This window comes from Styela clava, chromosome 3 (genome assembly GCF_964204865.1).
Source record: "Styela clava chromosome 3, kaStyClav1.hap1.2, whole genome shotgun sequence".
NCBI lineage: Eukaryota > Metazoa > Chordata > Ascidiacea > Stolidobranchia > Styelidae > Styela > Styela clava.
In genome coordinates, this window is record NC_135252.1 from 15,437,745 (window position 1) to 15,460,929 (window position 23,185).

The window sequence follows — 23,185 nt, forward strand, 5'->3', positions numbered from 1 at the left end:
TTAGCATCGTATCTCAAACACTTGGAATATTGGTAATTGTATGTGACTTTATTTGCAAGTCCTCCAGATTCATAAATTAGTGAAAACATAGAATCCATCACTCAGTGTTTACACACAATAATAAGCATGTTTCATCAATAAATCACTCGAAAGAACAAGAGTGATGGGTCAGTTTTCATTTCAAAATCATGGCTTTAACAAAAAATATGACAGATTTACCTCGATCTCAGGCAAACAAAACAAAGGTTATTTGAAATTTTCATCTGAACCGATTCAAACATTTCACTATTCGGTTTGAAAGGCCCAGCTCTAGTTACCAGTTCATATGGGAATAGTTGATCAGTTATATTTTTCAAATACATGGGCTTGAGTAAGCTGCAACTGAACGACGATTACGTGTACCATCCTACGACAGGGTAATGGAAGGAGAGATTGCAAGCATATTCCCAACAGTTTGCACGTGCAGTGGTCATGACACTAAGCATGTCGCAACAGTTTAAGTTATAGCTCCTGGCCTGATAGTCTCAGATCTGAAGAGGCTAACAGACTCTGCACTGTAACTAATCATCATCCAACAAAACAAGGAAGAATGCAACCTTTAGGACAGTAATTTTTCTTTTATTCCATTTCAGAAATATCAATCTGGTGCCAACAATCAAATAAGCATTAAAATTACACTTACATTAGGCAGAAATGTAATAGGTAAGTTTGAAAAAAGTGCTATATCCACCAAACTGTATACATAGATTCAGGGTATCGTTATTTTAACTTTGGTCATAGTTCACAGCATATTTTGACTTTAACAAATGATTATTTTGTCTCATTTTCACAGAGAATATAATGTATCATTTATATGAATGATTGAAATAATTCGATTTTCATAAAAAACTGAACTGGCCTCACTCGATAATCTTATTTTTTCTCAACATATCTAGTTCAGGTAGGTAGTATTGTTTAAATAAATGTGAATGATAATTGAAAAAAGATGTTTATCATAAGAAGTATTTTGAACTCTCAATTAATGTTTTTTCACTTTTTAATATAAATTATTAAAAATTTGCGATAAATTAATGCACATGAATATAAAATAAGCCTATCTACATAATTATCTATATTTCATGTAATTTTGAGTAAATAGTCCACAAGACAGTGAAGAAAATCATACAATCATTAATTTGAAGGGAACTTACCATAGTAAAATAGATTTCAATATCTGAGTAGAGAAGAACTTGAGGTTCTATGTTGTATATTTTCACAATTCTAGAATTAGTCTGAAATGTCATGATGTATATCAGGGCTCTGGTAGGTTGCGAAAGGGCTAAATAGGGGTTGCGGTAAAAACCTTTTATGACACCTATGTCAGAACAAGTTATCGATCAAATTTGAAAATAGTACCGAGACCCACGATCACCGGAATAGAGTCTGGATTCGATCTTTTGTGTGAAAAGTACATATGTCTGAAGGTATTGACAGTTTTATTATTTTTTTGTAATATTTTTGTTGCTCCATTTTTATTTTAGTTCCTGGGGGTCATGAAAAAATTTGGCTGAGCTAAGCGGGTCGCGATGAAAAAAGTTTGAAGAATACTGATGTATATATGGTGCTTCGCGACATAGCACAATGCTAAAAATTGTATCATATTTTGCTGGAATATGCTAGATTGTTATGTGTTTATTAAATTAACAATGTAAACTGACATTTCAGGTCAAGGGAAAGAGGTATAATGTTACGTCTGTAAAGTAACAGATGCAAATTTCACTTTGAAACACACCACTAGTTATGCATTTAGTGTTATCTTTTCAGGTAGTTAGCGTTTGATTAAACCTAGCAACAAATTAGCTAAAAATTTCTATGGAATAGTAGTACAGTGGACAATTATACTAGGAACATGCTCGATTAATATTGTAAAATAAATCTATTGGTGAAAATCAAATGTGAGACATAAAATAGCGCTAGGTATAATACCATATCATGAATCGGTTCATAAGGATTAGCACAAACTGAAATTAACTCCATATATATTTAATTATACCAATACATGGAGGCATAAGTACGTGTTGAAAACCAATTCAGATAAGCCAGACTACAATAAAGCATAATGTGTGAAGAAAAATTTTCACCTAACTTACAAACTAACATGGTACAAAGTATATGTTAAAAGAAATTGAGTAAACTGATTAAACGAATAGAATTAAATACAGTACACTCAGTTAGTGCAAATAATTTGATTTAAAATGATCAAAAATTTCATAGACGTATAATAAAATGATTGAACTCTTTTCAATATAACACATTGCCTCTAAAATCAAATTAAGCAACTACGATTGTAAAAATATGGGAAAACATGCTCTGTCTGTGAGCCAGATGATCCTTGACATGTGATGGATGAAAACGTCAGATCAAAAGTGCATACGAATTCAAAAGTCTTTTCGACAGTGTATGACATCACAATGAATCATTCTTCCTCCTTGTGAGTCAACTGAGCATTTACAAGGCTGAAATAAAGACAAAAAGATATTATAATTCAAAAAATCTAAATAACATGGTAATACAAGATTCTGAATCATAACATTGGATGACAAAAGTCTGGTTGAAATGACGAATAATTAAGAAAGATTCATTTAAAAAATCAGGCAATCGAAAATCAAAGATTTTCAAACGATTCATATATGAACACTACTTAATATGAAAGATCTTTCATAGTATTAGCAAAATCATTATATAAAGTATATGAAGGCAGTTAATTCATACCACATTTTACTATATGATATCCAATACCTTGACAAATTAAGGTAATTTAGAATAGTGATTCTTAACTACAAGCCTATTTAACAGTTGCTTAGGCTTCATTGCCTCATGTCTTTTCTACGCCTGTTTAATCTTTACTGATCTGATTGACAAGTACTATAGAATATGTTGATACCTATAATAAGCTCCTCTTCGTTTGATCAAAGCTTCGTGTGTTCCAGTTTCCACGATTTGACCATTGTCCACTACGGCTATTATATCTGCGTTCTTGACAGTGGACAATCGATGAGCCACTATGATACACGTTCTGCCTTCTCTTGCTTTGTCCAATGCATCTTGTACAATCTGTTAAGATTTTAAAAAAATTTGAGGACAATTATACAAGACTTAGAATCTTTTATGATGTAAAAATGCTCAAATCATAAAAACTTTTTCAGAATCTCAAGTCTTCTACGCAACAAATTAAGAATTAGTATAACAAATCATAAAAAACAAATTTGGCTTCAAGAAACTTGGCAGATATCTTAAAAATTGGTTGGTTCGAGTAGCGTGATTCTAACTACTTCTCCATTCGTTCTGCCTTTAGTGTTAGTTGATCTGCAATGCGGCACCAAGAATCATAACAGCTATACCACTTAATTCTAATATCATTGCCCAAAAGTATATCACTTACACTAAAAATTTTCAAGTTATACAATTTTCTAACGTATACAATCGTAATATATCAACCTTATTTTACATGATCCTTATCATTTTGTTGAGTCATCTATCAACGCTATAGATAATGTTCTTGGTTTGTATTTGAAAGGACTCTTTCTAAAACAAGTGTGCACACAAAAATAACCTTTTCACTTTCTGTATCCAATGCAGATGTTGCTTCATCCAGTAATAATATAGTTGGTTTTCTCAATAAAGCTCTCGCAATAGCAATTCTTTGTTTCTGACCACCAGACAATTGGCCACCTTTGGCTCCAACCTTCGTTTCATAACCCTGAATATAACAATCGTGTAAATGTCATCAAGCAGAATAGGGTTAAGTTTCAGTAAATTACACATAAAAAGGTTGCCAGTGAAAAAAAATTACTAAAACAGATAAAAAAAAATTAAATGGTTTTGCATTGTAAGACAGCACATCTAATGTCTTTTAGACAATGTCTGATGACCATAGTACAGATATTAAGCGATTATACTTTTTCAAGAAGCCATTTTAAAAAAGCATTTATGTTATAGGGTTTGAGATAGATATTATTTAATATTGAAGTTGATATTCAACTCAGGAAATAACATTTGAAACAATTCTTCAAGAATTGAAATTAAAAAATTGTTTTGGTTTATCAACAAACCTCGGGCAAAGAAGTAATGAAGTCATGAATATTAGCATTAACTGCAGCTGTTTTCACTTCATCATCTGTATATGACCTCGTTCTATCCCCGAATCTGTAAGATAAATGAAATCGAGAATAAATACACAGAATTTCTTTTGCCTGTTCACTACAAATTCACTGATGGCTCTTTAAGTAGCGTATTTTCACATTCTAATTAGAAAGATGTCGCTAATAAGCAGAGTCTATAGGACACTTAAAGAAACTGAAAGTTTGTAGACAAGCTATTAGCAAAGTGCAAATTTGTGATTACCGAAATTTAACAATCAGAAAAGGATGAAATGTCAGCTCAAATGGCCGTTTCAGCTTTCAAAGGGTTGACTGAGATGTGCATAACTGGAATACAACTTACAATATATTTTCCTTGATAGTCATATCGAATAGAACTGGTTCTTGAGAAACAATCCCAATTTGTTGACGAAGCCACGTTACTCTGAGATTTTTGACATCACACGCATCCTGCGTCTGAAATGGTAATACAATAAATAATTGATAGTCAATAACAAACTATTTACAAGATATTATGTAGAACTTCACTCTAAAATGAGCTATGTTTTAACTATGTTAGCATGGCAAGATGCACATCTCGAGTTCAAATACCATGTCCACCACCTCACCCAGAGTGCAATGAAGTGAGTAGGCAATAGCGAACAGGGAAGATCTTGATCCTTCTAAAGAAAGTAGCTCCTTACATATCGTTAAATATAAATGATTGCTTGTACAACCCTTGTTCGAAACAAAGGACAAGGACAAAATACCAAACATCAATCAGATAAAGCAATTTCACTTAAAACAAATAACTTCAATCGTCGTACAAACATGGAATCAAGCATTACAATACCAACATACCACTTCTCCTTCCACCGCATCATAAAATCTTTCAATAAGTTGAATACAGGTAGATTTTCCACAACCTGATTGTCCAACTAGAGCAAGTGTACAACCAGATGGTACTTGGAAATCGCATCCTTTCAAAACCAATAAATCGGGTCTTGTAGGATATGTGAACTGAACACTCCTAAACTCAATATTTCCTTTGCAATTGTGCTATAAAACAAAAATTATCATAATTCTTAGCAGAAATATTTAGAATTAGTTTAAATTTAATTAGGCTGGAGTCTGGATACCGTGCCTAGCACCTCAGCAAGTTTGTAATGATTGTATATAAATTGCCAAATCCTGAAGATGCCAGTCATAAAATACAGGGTGACTCCCTGGCGCCAAAGAAATCAGAACCATAAATTTCTTAATAATTCCTACAAAAATGAAGCAATTTTTTAATTTTGTCTACACTCGAACTTCTGTCTGTGACAGCAGAAAGTCTGCTGTAGCAGAAAATTTAAAAATTTAGGGTATATTCATACACATGAAGTTCAAGCGTGAACAAAACTAAATAATTTTTTCTTTACATATCATTTGCTGCTTGCACAGAGCCTGGTTCAGGGAAGGGTGTGAAATATTTTATTTGTCATCCCTAAAATCAGTTTGCCATCAATTCAAACATTCGGTTCGTTTTATACATTCATGCTAAAGATCCAGTATCCATCTTACCGGTTCATGTCCATTCTCATCATAAATATCAATACTGGGAACACTGTCAAAAAGTTTAAACATTCTTTTGGCAGAAACCTTGCCTTCTGCATAATCGGGTGCAAATGAGCTGTTTTGACCAGCAGACATCGCTCCAAAGATAATCGCAAACAAAACCCTGCAAAATATAAGTTACATAACAATTTTGTTTAAGCTGACTGGTTCTGCAATGATGATTCAGAACCAATTCAAATTCGATATGGTACTTTTTTTTCAGGCATTTCAATTTAAATCATCAATTTATTGCATAAAACAATATTCCTTCAATACAATCCAGGGATGTAGGGCGCCAGGCTCCTATTCTAAACACCATGCAGATATAACAATGACTCCAAGTTGAGAAAAATGTTTTACTCCATCTCAAGCCGAACTATGAGAAAACAAAACACATGTATGCTTTCTGTGAAACTTTTACTCTGATCATCACCATTAAAAGTATTAAATTTTGACTCAGACTCAAAAAATCGAAATTTTGACTCTGGCGATTTTCAAAACATGATACAGGATTGGACTCTAGCATCAACAAAAACATGCCAAACTCCTATTCTTAGACTCCGGCACCACAGCCATGCTACGATGAGCATTGTAACAGCAAAGGTCATTTTCTGTTTAGCTAACACTATTCATAAATAATAATGATTAAATTAAATTAAAAAAATTAAATTAAATAATAAATAAAAATGACAAGCAATTGCCATGAGAAGCAATGAATTCATTAATTTTCGATCTTATTTAACAACATTTTGACAAAAACAACAACACTTAAATTTATGTCTAAAATTTACCCCAACTTTTTACTGTCTATATATAATTAATAATTAAATAAAATATTCTTAATAAATTTTAAATGCAATTACAACTGCCACATACCTGAACACATTCTCGAATTCCATTTCATTTTTCCCCACGAGAAAAACTCCATATCTCAGTATTCCGGCGTATCCAAAATAGAAAACGCATTGAGCAAATCCATACCCAAGACCAGTTATCAATGCTTTTTTATTAGCATTCCTTAAATAACAAAAGAAAAAAAATTTGTTGAGCAAAGTTCAAGATACATATTAAATATAAATTAGAAAAACTGTTGAAACAAAACAATCAAATAGATTATTGAAATAGAAATATAAAAAAAATATGCGAGTAAAACTTAAGTGATATTTATCACTTAGAAAGTAGAAAGTAAACAAGGAGAAAGGACCTGCAGTTCAATACACAATATCCAAGTTACCCTAAATTTTAAGTGATAAAGAGTTCTACATGGCAATAGTATTTCTATTGCACTTTCTGCTGTTGTACCAGCAACATATATTCTAAAATCTATTTCACAGATATGTTTGACATTTTTGATACAATAAGACAAAATTTTAAATTTATTCTGAGGGGGAGAAAAGTGAGTAAGGGCCTAATAATGAAGCCTCTTGTCCTATTATCAGTATATGCCGAGTACAGGAATAAGTATCCATTTGTATGTTTGTGACAAAGTTGTAGACCTAATTTCTACTCACCATTTTTTTCAAGATATTAAGTAGGCCTTATACAAGGCTTTCATAAATAATCGCATAAATAAATTGTAATGCTACCTGGCTGGTACTTTTAATCGTTGTTTGTACAAGAGACAAATAGTTTCTTCTTTTGTCAATGATGCGACAGTACGAATATTCTGTGTCGCTTCTGAAACTATTCTACCTGTGAAAAGAAAATGTGAATCAAAAAAATACCACAATCTATATAAAGCAAAATTTTCCCTCTCTCTGAAGAAGGCTATAAGCAATGGCTAAACTTGAAACGACAAAATGCTTCATTGTTTGTAAGAGCATATTTTTATGTGATGTCGCAAATTGCAAACAAGTCAGGCAAGTATCATACCAGCATCCTCAAAAGCTTGTTTCTCTTTTTCGCCTTCACCAACAAGCAAAGACATTTCCAAAAATCCACCGACAATAACAAAAGGAATGAATGCCAGAGACACAAGTGTCAATTTCCAACCGAAAGCAAAGCCGATTCCAATAGAAACACCTAAAAAATACCAATGCAAATTAATTCGATGAAATGGCAGAATCAAAAATATCAAATCAAGAATTTGACGGAAGTTTTGTATAAAGTAAATAGTACCCATATCATCGATTCAAAAAAGACTTATCTGTTTAGTTTATACTTATACTCAATGTTAGTAAATATTGAATCAATCGTAAATTTATTTTGAAGGAATTCAAAATACAGCTTTTTTAGATGTAAAGGTTTGATGATTATGAAATGAAATTACAATTTGATCAAAAAAAAACTGATGAGTCTTAGAAAAACATTAAATGTTTTTTTCAAATATTCGTATTCATGGTGTATATGGTTAATTTGCGTGTTCATGAGCACTGTTCCATTTTCTCTGCCTATGAGTGGATGCAAATGCACCAACTACAAATATACTGTAGCAAGAATCAAAACGGCTATATTGGGTGGTCCAAATATCTTGCATCACACTTTCACTTTTCATTTTATTCTGTAATGTTTCGTCTGATCAAATTCAGACTTTCTCAAACCAGAGTTTCGAACCACCCAATATATTTATATTTAGGATTTTAATAAATGATGTATCTGAAATAAAACAACAATAATAATTTTCTCTACAACTAACCAAGTGCTGACAAATTTTTCAAGATGCTTCCTAATCTGATACCAGTACATCCTTGTACCCTTGATGCATCGGTAGCCAGTCTAGTAGCAAGAGCACCAGTACTATGCCTGTGATCATCAAAATAAGAAATATCTTGTCGTAGCATTGTTTTGAATGCTATTTTCCTAAGTCTTGTCGTCAACTCCATACCAGATTTGGAGAACAATCCACCCTAAAGACATTATGGAGTTTTAATATAGTAATCACAAAATTTGAAAAAGGTATGAAATTGAATAGGTGATTTCACAATTTATTGCTTTCTTTGGAATGAAAGACAATAAATACACAATATAAACTACTGAGCATACTAGAAACTCACTAAAATGGAAGAAACCAGACAATATAGACCAGGGGACAATATAGACCAGACAACAGGCCATAACCTGGCTGTCATTCAGTATGGCCCTTGTCAAAAGTCAGATCTTTTCCCATCAAGCATTAAATCCTAATCCGAAAGTTCGTGTTTAAAAATCCATAATTTTTTTTACTCATGTCACTGACGTTTTGCCCTGTGCCTTTATTACTGTAAAACTAAGCGATAACCTTTTTAATGTGAAAATTTTTCAATTCACTGTGTACATGGAAATTTTTTTTTTCAAATGTATATTTTTGATTTTCAACTTTGGCTTATATTACTACAAACCATGATACCAACTAGAGAAGCGCTTTTTTTTGCTTATATCGTAATTATACGCAGCAAATGATGAAACATTTTGCAAAAACATTATCTAAACATAAAAATCGACCTATTTATAAGATATCTATCTACCTCAGTTGTGTAGCTGAGCAGTGCTAGACCTCCAAGTCCTAGAAACATCATTGCATAAATCATAGCTTGATGTAATTGTTTTTCTTTACCTCCGATGGTGAATATGGTAAATACTTGCGGAAATATCAATGAACACAAAGCATCAATAGAGCCCGCAATAAATGCAAAGAAACATCCAACTGAAAAAGAAAAGCAAAACCAAATATAATTCAGAAAAAAGTTTCAAATTTTATCAAGAACTTTGTAAACTTAAATTGAATGCTGCGCACTACCACAAATCTATTTCTGTAACGTTTAGTTTGATCAGACTTCTTCAGAAAAACATAATTCAATTATGAATACTCGATTCATGAAAACTTTTGAATCACATAGAATAGTTGTCTTTACTGGCTATATACTTTCAACATAAGCATACGTATCTAGGTCAAAAAGAATAGAAGGATTCAAGCAGTTGGTCTCACAGAAATTCAATTGATTTGGTAGCATGGGTGAATTTGGTTCAAAAAAATTAAAATAGTGAAAATAAAATGCATAGATCAAGAATTAAAAAAATATCCAATTTTAAACTTCATTCATTTTTGTAACTTGAATCGCAATGAACTGGGTTATTCATAATGCCGTTTTTGAAAAAAAAAAATATTCAACAGACCTTTTACCTATTACTGTAATAATATGTGTAATAATATAATCACTCACAAATAATATAACACCATTCTGGCCTGTTAAGAATCAACATCCTCTTGATAGAAGCGTCAGGAAGATCTTCCTCTTCTTCTTCCTCTATCTCTGTCTCACCATCCTGAAAATGATGGATGAACAAATTAGAGATAGACTGGAAATGCACCAAAATTGTTCAGAATAAGAAACTATAATTTTCTCTTTTATTTTATAAAAACAATGACAGTAATTGCAAAAATTTAATAATATATCATTTTGAATACATTCTGGAACAATATTTTCAAATATTGAATATGTTTTACATTCGAGCATGTTCAACAGATTTTTGCACAAATCAATGTTAAATTATAAAAAATGAACTAGTTGTTGTAAAAAGGTTGAAATATAATTATAGTTTCATTGGATTTTCCATTTTTACAAGCAGATAGAATTCAGTTCAGTGAAGTTTTTGGCTCGATCATATTAATTGCTTCGAGTGATAGGATTAAAGGTTAAATACATAGAAACTTTTAGCACTACAGACTACAATATCATCAAACCTCATAAACATCATGATCAGGATGAGATGAAGCAGAAGACATTGAAGACATTCGTCGTCTCAATTTTCTGGCAGATTTGACGCTTACTTGTGTGTGAAGTGTACGATGAGCTTAATAAAAGATATAATGAAACTGAATTTTGATATATCGATGAGACAAGATCGCACGGTGAAACCACTATTCACTGTTAACTTGGCCATGTACAATCACCTGCCAAATTCACATACCTGACACATTTTTAATCCAAAAGTTTGGCTGAATGAGCAGGAAACAATACAAGCCAACTTGCGCACAACTTGATAACTCTAACCTGGTACACATACTATATTCAGGTTGTGCGCCATCTTGGTACACATACTTCGAGAGCACCCACATTTCTTTGATAATTATTTTATTAAAAACAAAATTAAGCTATACTGATTTTTATGGTAGAAGATGTGTGCATTTATATACTGATTTTTTATTACATTGCATCTGCCATTTTGATAACTTCGATATAGCATTTTGTGAGGCCTTTTTTATATATTCTCTTTTATAAGACCTTGGAGTTCCTATTTCAAAATTTCCTAAAATATTATTAACGCACCTCCATCTTCTGGTATAGGAGATATTGCATTTTTATCTGTATTGACGGTTTGCATGTTAATGAGATTTGCGTAAACTCCCTCGTCAATTTGCATCAACTCGCCGTGTGTTCCAACCTCAACAATTTCACCTCCATCGAAGACAACAATTTTATCAGCATTTCGAATCGTTGCCAGACGATGAGCAATTACAATGGTAGTTCGACCTGTTCATCAAATAAAAAAGAAAGGAGATTATTGAATCAAATTTACCAACTGTTTTTAGCTACACAAGGTACTAGGATATTACGTAGTGAGCTGCAGGTATTTTTCCTCTTTTTATTTCCTACTTTGGATCCATATATAGCTGTTGTCAAACAAGAATACATGAATGAGATTGAAGCAATGAATATGAAAAACTAAATATTTAGCGTAACTGCGGGGTCACTGTTCCAATGATGACAATGATAGACAATTTTTCTTCAGTATGAAAATCACTCCATAAATATTACATTCAGTTCCAAAAAATTTGGCTCAATAAGGCATAGTTTCACTTGCTGGTTCCGTACAGATGATAGTTTTTGTAGATTTGACCAATAAGTATAAAGTAACTTTATGACGGTGTTAGCGATATATATTCAAGGCAAATTATAACAAAACTGTTACCTGCAGCTGCTTTATCCAGCGCAACTTGTACTATGGATTCACTTTCAGTGTCCAAAGCTGACGTAGCCTCATCTAGTAACATTACTTTTGGATCCCGAACTATCGCTCGAGCGATTGCTATTCTTTGTTTTTGTCCTCCACTCATTTGACCACCACTTTCACCAACTAAAGTGTCGAATCTCTGAAAACAAATTTCAAGTTTTTTTAACCTTTCTTGCGACTTCTGACATCCCTCACAGAAATTAATACTCTTTGTTGAAATGTGCGAGACACTTCAGGTATCATTGGAAAGCTTGTTTCAGCCGCTTCCCATGTATTGTCGCTAGAGATGTGTAGCGCATTTTTATCTCATTTTATGGAGTGTATAAGAGAGGAATTCAAAGATATTTTAAGAAAAAAAGTGAGCGCTGTAGTAAACACGTGTGACTGACACTGTAATGACTAGAATGATGAAGCATAGCCAATGCACCCGAAGAGTGAAATATCAATAAGGTTCTGGTATGATGAGAGGTTGTTGAAAATAATTAATAAAAATTCAACACCTGTAGTTTTCTTTAACAATAACTTAATAGAATTATTATTAGATTTTTGTTTTGCATTGATGATGACAGTTAGTCAGTTAACTAAAGGAAAGAATTCAAATATGCCCAAATCATCCTAAAGTTATTAATTTTTTGTATGACGCTTATTCATGAGTTTTACTCGGACAAGGTCCTGCACAAACAGTCACTGACATCTAACAATATGTAAGAAGCTACCAGTAATATTTCTGGTAGGACTGGAATATTGCGTTTGACTACCCAATTTATTATATCCTGCAAACACAAATAAGTTATATGCTTTGAATGCTAGGCCATATAACAGAAAAATAGAGAACACCCAGATATGTAACATGTTCAACACACAAAATTCAAAGCTAGATTTCAGAATGTAACTGTAAATTCTAATGTAATTCAACTACATGTAAATGCTCCATTATCAAACTTTCTACTTAATAGCTTTACATTAGCACACGAAACTAGTTTTTCAACAAATAGTACAGAACTAATATTTGAACCTTGGGTAATGAGTTGATAAAGTCCAATGCATTAGCTTGTCTGGCAGCTCTTATAATTTCAGCTTGTGTGACACCTTCTCTTCCCCATCTTATATTTTCAGCAATAGTTGTATTGAATAATACAGGCTCTTGTGCCACAACTCCTATCTTGTCTCTCAACCATTTTACATTTATACGACGAACATTAACACCTTCGATCTCAACTGATCCCAACTGAAAAAGAGAATATTACCGAGAGTTGGAATGGGGTGACTTTGATCAATAGGATAGAATTTTCATATTTATCTTGACGAAGGGTGGCTGATAAAATGGCTAAATTAAACAGCGAACTGCAGCCTCTTGTTCAGTTACCAGTCTGTGTCGACCCTGGAATAGGTAACAATTTCTTACAGATGCTTGGACTTTATGGTGTACAACAGGTGTTGTGCACTAGGACTATAAAATTTTTCGATAAATGTTCGAATGCTTATGCTCGCAATGAGTACATATTCTATGACAAAGGGAAAATTTAATGAGAAATTAATAATATTTTCGATGATATATTCAGTTCGCATTTGATTGTTGTGAACTGATTAATTGATTCTCAGTAACCTTTAATCAAATAGTTATACCAGAATTATTTAATAAGTAGGGATAATAAAATATCCTACCGCAACATCATAAAATCTTTGAATCAAACTGACACATGTACTTTTTCCACAACCGCTTTGACCAACCAAAGCTACAGTTTGGCCCTTCTCAACGGTGAAACTTATGCCTTTCAAAACCTGAAAAATAAAAATAGTTCTCATCCTGGCTTGATTTTAGAAGATGGAACATGGAACATTTGGTTGCCACTTTTTCCCAATAAATTCATCTCTCACTATGTATAAAGTCTGTTTCCAAATTTGTTCAATCTATTTTAAAGAATCCATTAACTAGTGATCAGCGCAACCCTCACTCTTTCGCACTGTCCCATTCATTATATGGAGTCCAAAAATATGTCTTATGATACAGAGTAATGTTTCCTTCACAAAAACAGTATAATTCCTCTCCCTTCAGCAAACACTTCATTGAGTAAACCAAATATGCATATGTTGGAACTTTTAGTAAATATAGAAAAGCGAAAAAATTGTTGAAATAATAATGGAAGTATTTAAGTGATATACATTCCATACCTCAACTTCGGGTCTTGAAGGATAACAAAATCTGACATTTTTAAATGTGATTTCACCATCTTTGATATCAGGTTTCAGTCCTTCACTGGAAAATATATCTATCGGAGGAACTCGGTCAACAACTTCAAATACTTTATATGCAGCTGCCTTTGCAGATGAAAAATATTCCATGTTGCTTCCAATCTTAATAATAAGAATCATAAGATGATAATTTTGAAACCCAAAACTGGGTGATATCCAAATTAAGAATAAGCTTATCCAGAAAATAAGAACAACCAGGGACCACGAGCAGTTAGTGAGGTGGCGACAATGCTAGGCGTAAGTGATTTTACTTTACCCTTGACTCCTTTTCCCTTAAAAAAAAAACGTTCTTCTTCTGATATCATTTCTGCTAGCGCTGCCCATTCAATTTAAGTATCGCAGTAAGGGAATTTAATTTAATATTATAATGACTATATAATAATCCACTATTCTGATCATAAATCAAAATTTCCAAATATGGAATATTGAATATATTATAAATTGGTTCATGTTTGACAAAATATTATCTGAAATCATTCTATTTTGACAGAAATTGAACAATATTGGACCATACGCTCTATTATTAAAATGCATGACATAAAAATACTAACAGTGCCAAGAGCAAATGCAGCCATGAGAATGTTGAAAAACACAACGACCATATCACCAGCATTTAGATCTTCATTGGGGTCCAGAATGAGTACGATTCCATACCAAAACGATATGGCGTACATTGAAAACATGGAAAAATAGAGAAATCCAAGACTTAGGCCTGTTACAAAACCTTTTTTGATTCCCATAACTTTGGCCTCCTTTAGCTTTGATGAATACCTAACATATACAAAAAATGCTATTTAAAAATTTAACTAAAGCGATTTCCTTGGTAGGAATTTTAACTTCTGATGAAGAGTTTTAAACTAGGTAAATGGAAGAATGTATTGAAAAAGGTTAGAAACCACTATATTACCGGCAGGTATGGCCAAAACCAGATATTTCACTATTTCGAATACATTCCGACAAAAAAAATTCGAATATGGAATATTGAATACATTCAAAATTGGGAGCAAGTTCGTGGGGAAAATTACATACATCATTATAATCTATATAAATATAAATGTTATTGTCTTTTTCGTATCATTGTTACTAGTTGAAGTATTGTATGTTTGGATCCCCTTGTCTGACGCTCAAAATCTCTAATTTTTTTAATAAGAATTTTCTAAATTATTTCTTAGTTCAAACATTTACTATATTGAATATAATGAATTTCGAATGAATTCAAATATTCGATCGTTTCGAACATCCCTGATACCCGATATCCTAATAATTAGATTACAGCGAATTGCATTTCGCCAAAAGTTTTATCAAGTTTCATATAATAATGATGAGAATAAAATTGTCTTTTTCCAGTGGGTTACTAAATATTCTTCAAGAAACATTGACCAATACTATGAGTAAATTACCTCTCCTGGCATTCTTCTTGAATTCCAAAAGCAACTACAGTACGAATAGCGGATATTGTTTCTTCTGCAACTGAACCTGCCCCAGCATATGCATCTAATTCTTTTGCAGTATACTTGACTGTCAACTAAAGAAGCGAAAATAAACATAAGAAAATAAGATTTGGTAAAAATCATTTGTTGGCCTTATGTTGAAAAGCCTTGGAGATTGGTATAAATTTAGTTTTCGAATCTTAACATTTTTTGGGTTCTAATATCCAGTTTAATTTTCATTAATTAAAATTAAATTTGAAAATTCTTGCGTCATCTATCACAATGCAAAAATCATTGAAATTACATTGAAATAGGATTTTTTTAATGACTAGACTGAAATAAACTAAAACCAATGCAAATTTCCCTATTGTATTATATATTTGAATAACTTTTGCCCCACAACTAGGACATTGGCTTATCCGTAATATATTATTTACACTCTAACAGTCTTTGTACACAAACTTAAGTTAGCAAGCATGGTAATAGAAAAATCTATCGAATCAATCAATCATCTGAATAATTTTCAAAAGATTATCCAAATATTTCTTATGTTGACTAAGAATGTCTAGATTTATTAAAAATTGTACTCAATTATTAAAAAGTAAATTTAGACATGAATACCGAAATGCAATTCATTTCGATAATTTCTGGTATTAATTTTGTAGACAGTATTTCAATACTATGCAATTGAGATAGCAGCGCAAACAGGATATAATTTATTCTGTGTCGCCAATGATTCACTCAAAAATGTGAAGAGGCCCATTTATGAATAATTAGGCGATTAACTTTTGCTAATCAGTTTTGTTAAGTTTTGTTAAATATTTTGATTGTGATATGGTTTATCTTTCCACTGGAATCACTCTTTCTAAATATGGGAAAAATGAGTGCGAAAGACTCATATATGTTCAAATGAATACAAGCTGCACAATAGATGGCCAAAATGTTGAAAGTAAAAATAAAATTGAAGTATTTCAATTTTATAATTTAATTGTAAACAAGTGATCATTATTTTCAATTTAACTTACACGAAAGACCAATGCAGTCCATATAACAATAAGAGGAGCAACTGCCAATGTTGCAAGTGAGAGTTTCCATGAATGCAGGAAAGCGATGGTGGTACCAGCTCCTATCATAGCTAAATTTTGAATAGAAATTGACAATTTATCGGCCATTCCATCATAAATCTTCTTTATGTCACTAAAAAGCACAAGACAATCTTGAATTAAAATATCACATTAACGTAACATAAAGAGATCAGAACTAGGAGTGAAACGCATTAGTGCGCCGTGACAAGTTGATAGGTGCGCCGCGAAAATTTTATATATATTTTATATATTGTATTTATTATAAATGTTTTTTTGTTCCTTATTTTAAATGCTGTGTATATAAATCAATAAATTTATTTTCCGTTTCCATGTCGATTACTTCCTGTTATGAGTGTCTGCCTCTATTGTTACATAACAATAAAGGTAAAAACTACATGGTGCAATTTTGCGAGCTGCAGTTCATATATCTACTCAACAGAGTTTAGCGAATATGGGTGATTTTTCCAGCAATTTTCGAAGGAAAATCGAGCAGAGATGAGGAAGAAGAGATGACTTTTGCCTTTATTCCTTATTAATGCCTTCATAATGCAAAAAGTACACATTAGCAATAAGCGATAACAAAATTGAGTTTATTTGAAAAGCTGCATTTTTTTGTGTAAGTGCGCCGTGAGTTTTTTTCCGTGATAATTTGGCGCCGCATGAACAAAAAGTTTGGGAACCGCTGTTCTAGATAATTCAGTAATATTTTTTCTTTTTTTAACTAGTAAAAATCATTCAAAGTAAAACTTTTTCTAAATTTGACTGAAAAAACGATTGCTTTGTATAATGAATTTCAATAAAATGGTTAAGTAAAACCAATACCAATAAATATTCATAATCTTTACAATAACAGGACAATAGAACTTATTCCTTTCGTTCAACTGATATAGCCAATTGTAATGGTCCAAATCGCAATTTGAATGGCCTCGCCCGTAGATGGTATTTTCTCCCAACTGATATAGTCAAGTGCAATGACCCAAATCTCAATTTGAATGGCATCGCCCGCAGAGGGTATATAGGGCTGCCTTGTTTTATTATCAATGGGATCAAGTGTCTATAGCTTATTAAATGAAAAATGGTAATAAATTTGCCAAGAGATATAAAAAAAACTAATACTTCACTTAAAACTTACTCTGATAGTCTAGAATTGATTTCTCCAGAAGAATTCAAATCATGATAACCAATGTCTTGTCGCAGAACAGATCTCACATATTCAACTCTGAGTTTATTTGTTTGTCTAATGAAAATATATTTCCAATTTACTGATACAAAATTGAAATGATCAGCAAGATATTAGACTCATTGTAGGCCAATATGCAAAAAGGGACACTTCCATTGATAAAGTGGTACCGGTAACTTAAATTATTTATTTCTAAAATGATTTTATAGCAATTAAAATTGTCATATGACCCCATATTTACATAGGCCTTATTTCCCTTAAACAAGACCATATGCAAGCTGCCACTGCATCTATCATTACGTGAGGAGCTACTATTTTTGAATACACTGGAATCTATTATATTATCTATCTATTATGCATTTCCTACCCAATTTGTAATCATTTGGGTAAGTAAGGTGGGGTGGGGTAAAGGGATTTAAACTCAAAATGGGTAGGCCATCGGGCTGGGCTCACAGTATTCAGAATTTTTGTGCCTTAACAGTATTTAAAATTTCTACCTAGATGCTTGAAAGCAGAATGTTCCAACTTGCAATGAAGCACAAACAAAAACACCAGCTCCTATGTACGCGAGATAAACAATTGAAGCAACAGCATTTCCTTCCAAATCTTCTGCTTTTGCTGCATCTTTATCAAATTGCCTGTGATATTCATAAGCTATGTTATAAATTATTCACACATTATGTAATAGTATGGTCATATAGGTTACAGTATCATGAGTGATAAATATACACAACATACAAAATGATATATACATCAACTTCAGAGTATTATGGCATATTTCATATAAATCTGTTAGGTACAATAATATTGTATGCCAGTATATAAACAAATCAAATTCAGTTGTCACTTATCTTCAAAGAGATGGACAATCCAATAGAATGAGAGATTGAATAACATATAAAAACTATTTTAAAATATGCTATATTTCAGCTTCCATAACTTAGTTCCAAACCTTGATTACATAAAACAATATCAACTCACGTTTCAGTACCATTATAGAGTCCCATATTTATACACATAGTGTAGTTGAAGTGACATGTCTGAAACTTGCCATATTCTGTGAGAGAATTTGTAATTGTTCCGAAGAATATATTCAATAAAGGAAGCCCAGTGCCATGAACTATGGATGTGATTGTGCCAAGAATTATCATAAAAACGTCCAAACAGTCCGCATAACGATACTGTAAAATAAAAGGAGGATTGGGTTATAAATGTAATTAGGTTTACAATTATCCAGTATTCTCCTTTGACACAAAACAGACAATTCTAAAACTGATTCAACCCAAGAATTGAAGCTGATGGCCAACAGATTAAGAAATAGTTGCAAATTTTTCCATTAGCCTAGTTATACACTTTCCCGCTAAATGCAAATAAGCTATACTGAAGTCAAAAATTAAAGAAATAGCATTGGCAAAAGAGATGTTATCGGTAATAAAGCTCAGATAAATGTATAAATATAAAATTATGTATAAATTGCTATGACAACACTAGCTTAGAAATGAAATCGCAAACTCTAGTGAGATTAAAGAACAATAAAAATATTTTATTATATTTAATAGCATAACACCAATAATAATGTCAGGTTACTAAATGGGTCAATAAATGTAAAATCGCGTCTTTATGAAAGACGAAGAATATGAGCAAAAATTGTTAAATTTTGAAGCTCGGAATTTTCCAGACTGAAATTTCATTAAGCATGAACACAGTAGGCATTGCAGAAAAATTTGACAGCGTATGTATGGCTATTTATTCTGACCAATTCATGAATTCCCGAAAGCAGATTGAAGGATCAAATCGGATCAGACAACATAAATACACATTTGAATAGAGTCGAATGTATATACAAAAACTATATGCCATTTATCAAGACTTGGTAAAGGCTTGTATTAGTAAAAAACATATTACCAGTCTGTAGTAAGGAATAGACTTGACAGACTCTTTTTCTTTCTGTGAAGTACTTCTACTTAAGGCTGGATCCCTAACTTCAACATCGATTGTGTCATCAATACTGAGAAAAAATTATGGAAGAAATGTTTTTTGTCCCATTCAACAAAGTGGCGAGCGTATTCCTAACGCTTAGCTTGATGAGCCACACCGTTGCGCCACATTAACATATATCGAAGACTAATACAAATTCTAATTAACATGCTAGTGCTGAAGTGTGAAATGACAGAGATGTTGGTAATGCTGTAACTACAGACTGACACAGTACAGAATGATATGTTGGGATTAGAAATTGATAGAAAAAGGAAAAACTGAATCAAGCACTTTCAGACTTTACCATTAAGTTGACAAGTTATAACTATCGCTATGGCTGTACACCCAGATGTCAACAGCTTGTTGAACATTCATTGTACCGGTATAAAAAGTTAATCGAATAATACCGTTCTGCTGTACGGTACATTCTGACAATATACAGTTATAACTGTATTTGTGTATGCAGTGTTATGGCTGTATGGTATAATGTTGATAAAGCATTTAGGCGTTCAGAGGTCTAAAAATCTGACTACGAACGCAGGAATACCTCGGACTGAGGCTAAAAGATCAAGAGTATAAACATAATGAAGGCATAACTAATTACGGTAGCAGTCAGATGCTAGTAATCAACTTTGAATGTTAAATACACAACAAAAACTATCATAAAAGTAAATCTTACTAGTCTCCGTCGTCAATCAACCTTCGATTTTCCATCGTCAAGTATCCAGATAACTTGAAGATCCAGCAATGCAGGCGTGCCAAAATTCACTTGTTAGTAATACCGTGTGAATAACACGTGCGTGCAGACGCCTGGACGCGATGAACAACAATTCCGATGTTATTTACATATCTATTTATTCACGAAAACCAGCAAGCCAATGCGGCGGCATTTGTACATTGCAACACACTGGCGCAACTGCTCAACCGGTGGGTCAGATACCGTCAGACCGCCGTCGGGTGCGGACGTGGTATTACTGGAGTAAAAAATATTTGGACTAAAACTTGGAAAACCGGACAAACAGGATTGAATACAGACTAGCTTTTATACATTGGAGCTGCTTTGATAAGAATTGCGTTGATTACTTGTAACAAGTGATTGAATCTAAGGGACTTCGAGGAAACAGAAATAATCGACTTAGCTGCCGACACTGGATTGGTCAGTAAATTCATGCGAGAGAAACAATTCATAGGAACAATCGATGTTCAACACAATAAGATGGAAGCTCCGGAATGTTGGACGTTGCAAAGAATAAAAACATTTACTCCAATTTCTACGAATTCGAACCAAAGCAACGCCCGAAACTAGTTTTCGTGTTTTTATGTTTGTTGTTTACTTTTTAGTTTTGTTTGTTTACAAAAAACAGCAGCTAATCAATTAATTGTTATTATTGGCATTTCGGCACAGGAACCGTCACATAACTTCTAAATGTTTTTGTATTCTTCACGACTTTCACTCATCAAAATTATTTACAACATTACAAGCAATGACATTAAACAACATGATAGGCAACTCTGACGTCACTCCATAAGACTACAGGCAAAACATTGTATTTCATGATACGCTCCAATGCACATATTTCTCGTCGCCTTTCGCGTCCGTTTTCCGCTCGCTTTTGCTACTCGGCGTCTTTTTTACGTGTAGTACCTGCCTTTTTGCGCCTGTAACAAAACAAAATAATCTCTATATCTAAGAAGTTTTGCTTACTTGGAAAGCTGGAATAACAGGCAAGCTGTAAAGAGCAATTCTGGACATCATGGACGTTTTTTTTTATCAGAGAAGATTACAAACGCGATAGCGGAAAGATTTGTGTGGAACATTTTGCAGATAATGACAAAGTTCAAAGTTAGTAATTTTAATGTTTGCGCTTAATCATTGAAATTTCATTTAAAGAGGGTGTCATACAAAACTGTGCTGCGATACAATTCCATAACACAAAGTTTGCACCTATCGAACTTGCTTTTGTAGGTGAATTTATTAGACATATTACATATTCAGTTAATCGTAGGTAACATTGCTGGTACATAATGCATCGTAGATAGGTTTGTTTAAATTTAGGAATTTAGCTCATAGCCCACTAATTAATATTATCTTCTATGCAGGAGGTTGCAGGGCTGAATTCAACTTGCAGCCTTACCGATCACCTGACGATGCTCATTTAGTTTGGCTCGAGCAAGTCTTCTTGAAATGCTTGTGTGGATGGAAACTACCTATATTTTTTGCCTTCCTCCGATTTTAGACAAATTTATTCTGAGGAATTTCGCATATAATTCTCACTGATTGTTGGCTGTTTATAATTCCTATTGATTGTGAATTCTGATTATAACAATGAGTTGAAAATTTTTTTACCTAATTTACTGGCACCTTTTTCTTGTCAATACTCCAAGCTGAGGTAATAAACATGACAATACATTTATGTCATCTGGAAGCAGAATATGCACACTAATTAATAGTTTGGCACATTGAGATAAAACATCATGACAGAAAATACAAGTTAAAGATATGTATGACCATCACATGGTAATTAAAATTAAAAAAAATTAATAGGGGCTGTGGAGTATGGAAAGTTCAAGACAAAGAAAAGAACAAATGTTCATAGCTCATGAACTCTCAATTTTGCCTCCATTTCTTTGTGAAGGCCAATATATTTCGAGTGGCTGAATTGGTTTAGCTTTATGATAGCAACGATTTTGTATTCAATATAGCGAGATTATTTCAATTTAATTGAAGTGATATAATTTCCCAAAGCAATGCTTGAATCGGCTAGAATAGATCAGTGGTGTCAAACTCATGGGTTTTCGAGAGCCGCATTGCATTTTGAAAATTGTAAAAAGAGCCGCAAACAGTTTTTGATAATGTATACTTAAAAGATATTTTTAAGATAGTTTTAGTTTGTGACACATATTGTGATGCAACTAAACAGTTGGATTAAGTTTTATTATTTTCTTCAATTTCAAATGCAATTACATATTAATATTTGCATTCCACTATTATTGCAACATTTGCAAGTTACAGTATTTATTATAAAAAATCGTAAAATTCTATGTACAACCATCAAAATCATTTTTGAACAAGCTTTGAATAAGGAAAGAATAATACATACACTAAAAATAACTTAATCTAAATATATGAACCTAAAATTAACAAAAATACTACAGTATAAACTCAATGTTTTAATAATTACATTTGTCCTGGCGTTTGGCATCTTTTTTGTGTCACCAGCATACTAAGGCCAGTCTGAAATGATTTTATAGTACAAACTCTAACTAACGAGGCCACATGATCATGGGTTTATCTGGATCTTTACGAATGTTTAATTAATTCCAGTAATGCAAAAAAGTTACTTTTATCATTTCATGTATAGATCAGTAAAAAAACAAATGACAGATTTTTTCGACAAGACATTTCGCACTACATTGCGTGGCATAGGATTGCTTGAATTATTATTGATATTGATTTTTAGTAACTAAGTCGTTGTATAATTATATTAATATACAAACACATGTAAATTTTCTGTTCGAAGTTGGTCTTCGAATTTGTCATATTGACTGCTGAGCTTATTGTGTTTTTTGATTGTATTGACGGAAATATGACAAATTAAACAATGTGCTTCAGAA

At 32.5% G+C, this 23,185-nt stretch overlaps 2 protein-coding genes and 1 long non-coding RNA gene across 3 annotated transcripts in view; 1 reads left to right on the forward strand and 2 right to left on the reverse strand.

Annotated features, from left to right (window-relative positions):
* Positions 1 to 23,185, reverse strand: part of LOC120342659 (ATP-dependent translocase ABCB1-like) — a 77,771-nt gene that overhangs the window by 46,465 nt on the left and 8,121 nt on the right. The window lies entirely within an intron of this gene.
* LOC120342658 (ATP-dependent translocase ABCB1-like) lies at positions 598 to 20,508 on the reverse strand. Its single transcript, XM_039411585.2, has 27 exons — positions 20,250 to 20,508; positions 19,499 to 19,601; positions 18,575 to 18,774; positions 18,091 to 18,231; positions 17,546 to 17,650; positions 16,354 to 16,525; positions 15,299 to 15,423; positions 14,450 to 14,669; positions 13,818 to 14,000; positions 13,311 to 13,427; positions 12,661 to 12,873; positions 11,604 to 11,784; positions 10,961 to 11,164; positions 10,375 to 10,484; positions 9,854 to 9,956; positions 9,158 to 9,336; positions 8,350 to 8,560; positions 7,587 to 7,736; positions 7,301 to 7,406; positions 6,591 to 6,731; positions 5,682 to 5,838; positions 4,980 to 5,177; positions 4,483 to 4,595; positions 4,092 to 4,185; positions 3,593 to 3,739; positions 2,924 to 3,093; positions 598 to 2,495 (listed from the first exon to the last, which is right to left on the reverse strand). The coding sequence occupies exons 1-27, from the start codon at positions 20,282 to 20,284 to the stop codon at positions 2,456 to 2,458; spliced, it is 3,918 nt and encodes a 1,305-aa protein (XP_039267519.2). The 5' UTR covers positions 20,285 to 20,508; the 3' UTR covers positions 598 to 2,455.
* Positions 20,704 to 22,002, forward strand: LOC144421059 (uncharacterized). The gene is made up of 2 exons (XR_013474924.1): positions 20,704 to 21,413; positions 21,671 to 22,002. It is a non-coding gene; the product is annotated as an uncharacterized LOC144421059 (long non-coding RNA).